Source organism: Vombatus ursinus, unplaced genomic scaffold (assembly GCF_900497805.2).
Source record: "Vombatus ursinus unplaced genomic scaffold, bare-nosed wombat genome assembly UNPS02014837.1, whole genome shotgun sequence".
NCBI classification, from domain to species: Eukaryota; Metazoa; Chordata; class Mammalia; order Diprotodontia; family Vombatidae; genus Vombatus; species Vombatus ursinus.
The window spans coordinates 5,970,799-5,979,678 of record NW_020954615.1 but is presented as its reverse complement, the minus strand read 5'-3'; the positions used below and the strand labels follow the sequence as shown (position 1 = coordinate 5,979,678).

At 42.5% G+C, this 8,880-nt stretch overlaps 1 protein-coding gene across 1 annotated transcript in view; it reads right to left on the bottom strand.

Moving 5' to 3' along the window:
• DOCK5 (dedicator of cytokinesis 5) overlaps positions 1-8,880 on the bottom strand; it is a 245,450-nt gene that overhangs the window by 51,115 nt on the left and 185,455 nt on the right. The window contains exons 28-33 of the mRNA XM_027839938.1: positions 8,714-8,812; positions 5,632-5,726; positions 4,744-4,822; positions 2,882-2,982; positions 1,143-1,201; positions 472-626 (exon numbers count right to left, since the gene is read on the bottom strand). Of these exons, the coding sequence (XP_027695739.1) occupies positions 472-626; positions 1,143-1,201; positions 2,882-2,982; positions 4,744-4,822; positions 5,632-5,726; positions 8,714-8,812 (588 nt within the window). The remainder of the gene's footprint in view (positions 1-471; positions 627-1,142; positions 1,202-2,881; positions 2,983-4,743; positions 4,823-5,631; positions 5,727-8,713; positions 8,813-8,880) is intronic.

Below are 8,880 nucleotides of genomic sequence, written 5' to 3'. Positions count from 1 at the left end.
GTGTGTGTGTGTGTGTGTGTGTGTGTGTGTGTGTGTGTGTGTGTATGTACGTATGTATGTGTGTATGTATGTGTGTGTGTGCATGATTAAGCACAAAATATAGTGTGTCACATGCTCACACTCATACAAACAGAGGCATCCATGAAAACACACAGATATCCTTTATCCCCATATGCACAGGCGTGCACACACACACACACACACACACACACAGAGGCATGTTTGTGTCCCTAATGCTTTCCACATTCCCTCTACAATGCATATTTTCTGCCCAGTCCTTGGAGCAGGACCGTTTCTGCTGACCTTCACACCTACAAAGTGTTTCTGGGTCAGTTTAGCCAAGGGCTCCTTGTAACTCTGAACACTCTGCAGATTGAGGAGATTGAGTCTCAGAATCTACCGAACAAAGGGGCTGGCCAAAGGGTGATGGCATGGGTAATTCGCCAGGCTGATGGGTCCAGCATTCCTTACCATCTGGAAGTTGTGATTTCCACTGAAATTGAACTCACACTGCATCATGTCAAAGAAGATGGGGATTGTGGCCTTCCGGAGCTCTGCCTCCGGGGTCAAGGTCACCTCCAAGATGGGACCCACCATGGAGGGGATGAACTTGATCTTGTGGGGCCCTGAAGGAAGGGGCAGACAACAAATACACTGATGAGATCAACGTGAAGGATTGAAGCCAAAGACAAGAAGGTGGTTTTTGGGCTGAACCAATGTATTTTGGAAAAGGAGAGATTACAGGACATATTCAATGGCATGGGGCCACTGGTCTGCTTGCAGGCCAACAGAGGCTGGAGGGATGAAAGCCATCACCTCAGACTGAGCAGCTTAGCCTGACCGTAGCTGGATTTCAGGTTTGGTCATGAAAATAATGAGGAGAGGAGAACAGGTGCTGGGATTCACCTTCCTGCCTCTCAGGAGTCCCTGGGCTGGGGGTTGTCATACATGAGTCACTCCGGTCACTGGCTTGGATTAAAGGATTTTCTGGGGCACCTTGGTGGGTGGGGAGAGGGGAACAGAGGAGAAAGGGATACCAGGAAGTGACTGCAGATAAAAACAATGAAAACACAAGGCATAGGTAAAACGTGGATCAATGAGCAGATGCCTGGGGGGTGGCCCTGCCAAAGAGACACACTCACCCAAGTTGTACCACATGTCTCGGATTCTAAAGCCGATTTCCTTTCTCATATCCCCGTATCTAGAAGGAAGATCAGCATGAATATTTTCAGGGAAAACAAAGAAAGAAAATACGCTGAGACTTTTTTCAAAAAATGCAGAGGACTTAGGCCAGAAAGAAGCACAGTTAAGCATCACAGCTGAGAATGTTACAGGCTGAACTTAGAATACCCTTGAAAACAGAGGCAACTTGAACATAGATATCTGTGGTTTTATCATCATCATTAACATTTATATAGCACTTTAAGGTTTGAAAAGTGTTTTACAAATGTTATTTCTTTTTATCTTCACAATAACTCTGTGAGTTAGGTGCTATTATTATCATCCCCATTTTACAGATGAGGCAACTGAGGCAGACAGAAGTTAAGTGACTTGCCCAGGGTCACTTGGCTCATGAACATCTGAGACTGAATTTAAACTCAGGTCTTCCTGACTCCAGGCCCAGCACTCTGTGCACTGTTCTATCTGGCTATCTCTAGGTCTTCGTGTAGAATTCTTTTTTTTTTTTCTTTCTGTCCTATTCTTCTATTTCATATTCCATATATGGAAATGCTGATTTGGGGATATTTGTTAAGTTCATAATAAAAACGATATATTAGAAAACAGCACGATTTATCCTACATCAAGAACACCCATTTTTTTTAAACAATGGATCACATGAGCTCTGTGGAGTTGGGGGCTCATGAATTCAATGATATAAATAATTCTGTTCAGCTTCAGTTATGATGACTGCTATTACTACCAATATTGATAATAATGACAGCTAACAATTATACAGCACCTACCATGACCAAGGCACTGTGCTAAGTGCTTTACAAATATCTTCTTATTTGATCCTCATGACAACCCTAGAACGTGGGTGTCATTATTATCCTCATTTTACAGATGAGGAAATTGAGGCAAACAGAGGTTAAGTGACTTGCCCAGGGTCACACAGCTAGTAATGGTCTGAAGCCAAATTTGAACTCAAGTCTTCCTGACTCCAGGCCCAGTGCTCTACCCGCTGCACCACCTGGTTGCTGACTATATTCAATCCTGTTAATATGACATTTAGTGGTGCTCAGTTACACAACAGAATGGGGGGTAGGTGGGAGTTGGGGATCCTGGCCCACTACTTAGAAGAGCTTATGAACTCATTAGCCTGGCCTAACTAACCCTAACTCAGCCACGTCCTCCTATCTGGTGGGACTTTTGCCCATCCTCTCCCATAGCTCCCATGGAGAATCCATCCAACGTGAGGGAGGTCTTCCTCTGTGCCAGATTTGTAGAAACTTTCTTTTAAGAAGAAAAATCTCATGATCGCCCTTCATTTTTTATTTTTAAATTGGATTGGAGCATTGAGTGTGTGGAAAGAAGCAATGTGTGATAAGACCTGGAAGGTCGATTGGGGTCAGGTTGGGAAGGGCCCCAAAAGCCAGACGAGGGAGTTTGCATTTGATCTTGGGACACTGATGGTGTTCCCTCCAGTCCAGATTTTCCTGACCCCAGGACCAGGTATTCTATCCCCTATCCCCGCTGAGAAAGGTCATGGCATCCATTCGAGGAAAGAACAGAGACTCTCCTATGCCTTCCAATGGGACCACATCATGGGAGAGCCATTGAGAAGGAATGACTGTTGTGTCAAAGAAGAATGCTCTACAGCTTGAGGTGAGAATCTCTGCTCTTCCCCTCCCACCATGATGGAGAGTCCGGGGGCACTTACTTCTTGACCATTTTGGTGCGCTTGGCTTGAGAGAAGGTTTCCAGCTGAAGGGATTCGTGGGTGAGGAATGCAACGGCCAAGTGGAAATAATTATTCCAAAGCTACAGAGGATTCCGCAGTGAGGTAGGGGTGGGGAAAACAGAAACCAAGTAATTAAGGATCAGAACTAAACATGGTAGAAAGACGCACATTGAGTATACAGGAAGAAACCACCCCAAGTCTGCAAAACTTTCTGTTCATTGTAGGTCCATTACTGATCTCCATTCTCTGTTAAAAGGGTTGAGATTCAGGGATTGAGATTTATAGAACCAGGTTGGTAGAGGGGAATGTCATGCTGTATTTGAAGTCAGAAGATCTGAGTTCAAATCTTGGCACTCCTTTATACCTGTATGAGTCAGCACTATGCTGGGTCTCAGTTTCCCATCTGCAAAATGAGAGGGTTTGGAGCAGATGGCTGGGAGGTCCCATCCATCTCTACAACTAAGACCCTAAGATCTGTGATCCCATTAACTAGACTGGATGAATAAACAATCCTGATTTCTTTGGTCAGGGAACTGAGGTACGTGGGAACTCCCTCCCCCAACCTGTCTATGACTTAGAGACAAGTTGCTTATTGTTCTGAGAGATCATTATAACTTTCAACCAACCAACCAACCAACCAACCAGCGAGTATCTATCCAGTGCCTACTATGTGCCAATCATTGTGCCAAGAGCTAGAGGCACAAGTAAAAATGATCAAATGGCTCCTTCTCTCAAGGAGCTTACATTCAAATGGAAGAGACAACTAGTACATACAATTAATATGATATGGTTTATATCAATATAGTGATATAATATGTCATATATGATGTAATCAATATTTCAACATGACATTTTATATCGATATAATAGTTTCAATATTTATGTTAATAATAACATTATTAATATGCTATATCTAATGTACAACAGAACATATAATAATATAATACTATTGATAAATATATAATAATAGCTATAATATATTATATATAATTAACATAATACATAATATAGTATAATAGAAATATACAATAAATATAATATATTATTATATCCTAGATAATACAATATAGCATACTTATAATATAGATCATATAAATTTGTTATAATATACTATATTATTAATATAATGTATACTATTATATTGATAATATAACACATTAACTACACATATAATATAGTAATTATAAATAAATTATATGACATAACAAATATTACTATGTTCTAGATAATAAAAGGATATAATTGTGTTATATTGTTATGTTGTGTTATATAATAATATACACATACCCATGTGTACATATATACACATATTTATCATAACAATAAAGTGAATAAATATGCTCCAGAGTAGTTTGGGAGGGAGGACACAAGCAGTTGGGAACAGGACAAACTTTCTGCAGAAGAGGGTGCTCTGCCCAGGGCCACACAGGGAATGTCTCAGAGGTGGAATTCACCCATACGTTCCCGACTCCAAGCCCAGTACTCTAGCCCCCACACCGCACTGCCTCTTAATTGCTAAGTGCATAGAAGTCATAGCTTGTGGCATATGGCCTTATTCCCCCAACCTCCTGGGTATAACTTCTCCTGCTTTGGAAGGTGACAGGCATAAAGTCCTTTGGTTCTCCTAAGAAGTTTAGGCCACAGGCAACCAAGCCCAGTGATCATTTCCTGCCCTGGGGGGATGAGGTGGGCGGATGCCTCTGCCATCAGAGGATGACAGAACAGAAGAGTATGCTTTCTGGATGGATGAAGGGAATGGAAAGGGGATGTCTCCCAACAAAATTGCTTTCTCGGCCACGGTGACAGCTTAGGAGTAACGCAGGAGAATAGTGGCGTCTTACCTGGAGTTCAAAGCTTGCCTGGTCCATGAAGAACTTCGTGAGAACTTCAGCAAATAGGTTTATAGACCGGAGAAAAACCCTGGGGGAACAAGGGGCCTTGTAAAGAAAGGACCCTCATGATCACCAGGCTTTGGCCTTCCTACATTCGGAGAACAAGTCTTGGCTAGAGTCCTGGAACCTGCAAGGTGGCGGGGACCTTAGAGAGCATTTAGTTTAAGCCACCTTATTTTTCAATAAGTCAACAAGCATTTTTTAAGCACCTACTGTTTGCCAGGTACTGAAGACACAGAAACGGAACACAAATAGGAGTTTGTCATCAAAGGGCTTACAGTCTGAGTTTTAAATGAGGAAACTGAGGCCCTGAGAGATTAAATAACTTGTTTATGATCACGCAACTAATAGATGGCAGAGACAATCTTTGTGACTCCTGGTCCTGGGTTCTTATCCTCCGCTATATTGCCCATCTGCTATGTGCAAGGCTAATCTCCAAATATACAAAGGAAAAATCAAACCAGTTCTCATTTCTTCTTTGGAGGGAGAGGGGGTCAGAAGTCAAAGAAATGTGATTTCTTTGGTCTACTGTATCAAAGATGAATAACTATTATTGTAATTTAAAATCTTGGAGAGATGGTTGGGGGCACTGAAAGTTTAAGTGACTCGTCCAGGGTCACACAATTAGTATGACTCAGAGACTGGACTTGAACTCAGGTCTCATCACACCGGAGTGCCGTTTGTCTGGGAAGTCATCAGCAGATGTCGACTCATCACCTTCAGCAGGTAGGTGGTGGGGTGTGGCGTCATCACTGAAGTCTAGCCCAGGCTCAGCCCCATCAGACCACTGTGCTATGAGCCCCGAGGGCCTCCAGTTGGAGGCGATTCCCCCTTTACCTGTTCTGCATCATATTCATAACCATCCAGTCCGGGGGATACACGTTCTTCCCAATGAGATCCTTGAACATGATGAAGGTTTCCATCAGGAAGTCCTGCACAAAACACAGACCAAGAAAAGTCATCATTTATGTGTAATTATAATGGCCAAAGTTGACTTCAGAGAGGACGTGAGGAAAGTCGCCTTCCTTCTTCCTTTCTTTACAAAGGGAAAAGACAATGGGTATGGAGAGAAGCATACATACTCTGTGGTAATGAACGGTTTTATCTTATAGAATCAATCAACCAATCAAAAACTTGTTAAGAGCCTTCAGACAGTCAACTGATATGTATTAATAGCTTACTTTGTGCTAGGCGCTGTATTGGGTGCTGGAGAGACAAGATAAAGGCAAAAACCAGTCCCTGCCCTCAAGAGCTTATATTCTAATGGAGGAGACAAGATGAACAGAAATAGTAAAATTCAAAATTGATGGCAAGTCATCAGCACCTGGTGCTGTGATGAGCTGAGATGTGAAAGAAGCTGGGGATTCATCATGGCAGAGCATTCTAGGCCTGGGTGGGTGGGCTCCCAAAGGAAGCTGGACAACAGAGAATTGCTCAGAAGAAAGTTACTGCTCAGCAAGAGGCTTCATTGGCTTTGCAATCCTCCACCTCACTGTGTTCTGAATACAATCAATCGGGAAGAATTAATTAAGCACCTACTATGTGCCAGACACAATACTAGGTTCTGGAGATACAAAGACAAAGTATGAAACAGTCCCCATGTGACAGATTTATATACTATGACGGGGTAAAGTGTAAAGTGCTTAGAAATACAGGTACCTAATACTGGTTTTATTGTTCCCATTTCATAGACAACGAAACTCACTCAGAGATACTACAAACTAGTTATGTGGCAGAAGTGAGATTCGAACTCAAGTCTTCCTCAGTGCAAGAGCAGCACTTTCTGTCCCTTTGTTTTGAAATGGAAAAAGCACTGAGATCAAGAGATCAGATTAAACCTTTTTCATCTCAAAATCGAAGTGGAAGGCTACACCGAATGTGTCCTGCAGGGGGCTCTATTGTTCAACAAAAATGAGTTGAAATTATCCTGGGTGACAGGGCTCACTTCTCAGGTGGCCCTATGTAGTCAACTCCCAGGGAGGGAGATGGCAATGTGATCATGTGATCACAGTCTTGGAACAGGAAGGGAGCCCAGAGGCCAGGGTATCCAACCAGCTCATTTCACGGATGAGGAAACTGAGACCCAAGGAAGTTCAGTGACTCACCCAATGTCACAGGATCTGAACCCAGGTCCTATGAAGCGGATTCAGTACTCATTTCACAGTAGCAGGTCCTCCTGACTTCAGACCCAGAGCTCTATCTACTGAACCACCTAGCTGCCTTCTAGGTAAACAGAGGTTAAGTGACTTGCCCAGGGTCACATAGTGAATATCTGAGGTCAGAATTGAACTTGGGTCTTCCTAACTCCAGGCCCTTTTTTCAAAGTGTCGCACAGTCAAGAAGGAACTCGAAGTCCTCCCCTTTTTACTGTCCTGCCCAAAGTCAGATGGGCAAGATGTTCAAGGCTTTGGGAAGAGCCTTCTTCTGGGGGCCTTACAACCCAGGCTCTCCTATTTATCTTGCTGGAGTTCCTCCAATGCCTCCTCGTCGTCATCCCTGTAGGCATCTCAAACCTGAACTCGGCATTCCATCGCCTGCCTGCCGTGGGCTTCTGCAAAGAATGTCTGTCCCCCAAGCCTGGAATGCACCCCCTCTTCCCCATCATCTCTATGAATCTTTCACCAGCATCCTAAGGGCTCACGTCATGTGCTGCCTTTGACAGCTGACCACCCAGCTTTTCACGCTCAATCCCTTCTCACAATCTCAGGTGTTTGCTAGTCTCTCTACAGACTGTACCTTCCCAGTAACATATGAACTTCTTGAGAGGAGGGACTGCTTTGTCTTTCATTTTATACCTCCAGTAGACAGCACAGTGCCTGGCATGGTGGAAAATGCTTAAAAATGCTCCTTAGAGTGAGTCGAAGATAGAAAGGAAGTCTCCACTTAGACCAAAATATTCATAGCAACATATTTTGTAGTGGCAAAGAACTGGAAATAAAGCAGATCCCCATTTCTCCGCGAATCACGAAAGCCGATGTGTTATGTGAACAAATACAACCAAAAACTAGGGAAAAGCTGAATGTTCTGAACATAGGGAAGCTCAGGAAGATTTATATGAACTGATGCAGAGTGAATTAAACAGAACCAGGAAGACAATATACACAGTGACCAAAACAATGCAAATAGAAAGAACCTCAAAACAGAACAAAGCAGAATCTGTGGTATTATGCTGACCATGTTTGGTCCTAAAGAAGAGATGATAAAACTTATTTCTCTCTGTTCCATGTAGACACAGCAGACTGTAGGTGCAGAATATACACATATACATACATTTGTGTGTATATGTATAAATATATTTTACACCTATATTTTCTGTGTGTATATGTGCACATGTGTATTATGTATATATGTGTATATGTGTGTATATATATAGTCTCTGTCTATTTTCTCTGTGTATATATATGCATGTATATGCATATATATTCTGCACCTATATTTTGTATGTATATATGCATATCTGTATTGTGTATATGTGTATGCATGCGTACATATGTGCATTGTATGTATATATGTATATGTTTTACACCTACATTCTATGGTTATACATGCACATGTGTATTGAGTATATGTATGCATGTATGTGTGTATTGTTCTCCTATGCCTGCAAAGACACGTGTATATGTATATATGTACATGTGTGTATATGCATACACACATATACACATATACTTAGTGAATACATTTTCGTACTCGGTGGATGTGCTGGTTAATTATACTGAACGGTTTTTGTCATTCTTTGCTAAGGCGGGAGGTGGGTATGGGAGATGTAAACAAAGGTGATATGAAGATGAAAAGGTATAAATGCAAATATTAAGAATGGGTGTTGAATGTGATGAAATGGGCCTGGACCAAGGATGAAGAAGCCTTTGATTCTGGGATAATGTTTCATGGCTGGCAGGACCTGCTGATGACCACTTACAATGATATCCTGCCTGGTCTTGAAAGTGCTGATATAGTGGTTATAGTGGAAATCGTCCATCTGCCGGAGGATGGCGGTCATGCAAGCGACAAAGCTGCCCTGGAAAGGAAGAAGGACAGTAAGTTGAACCTCCACGGGTGATGGGACCCATCCAGGAGGCCTTGGGA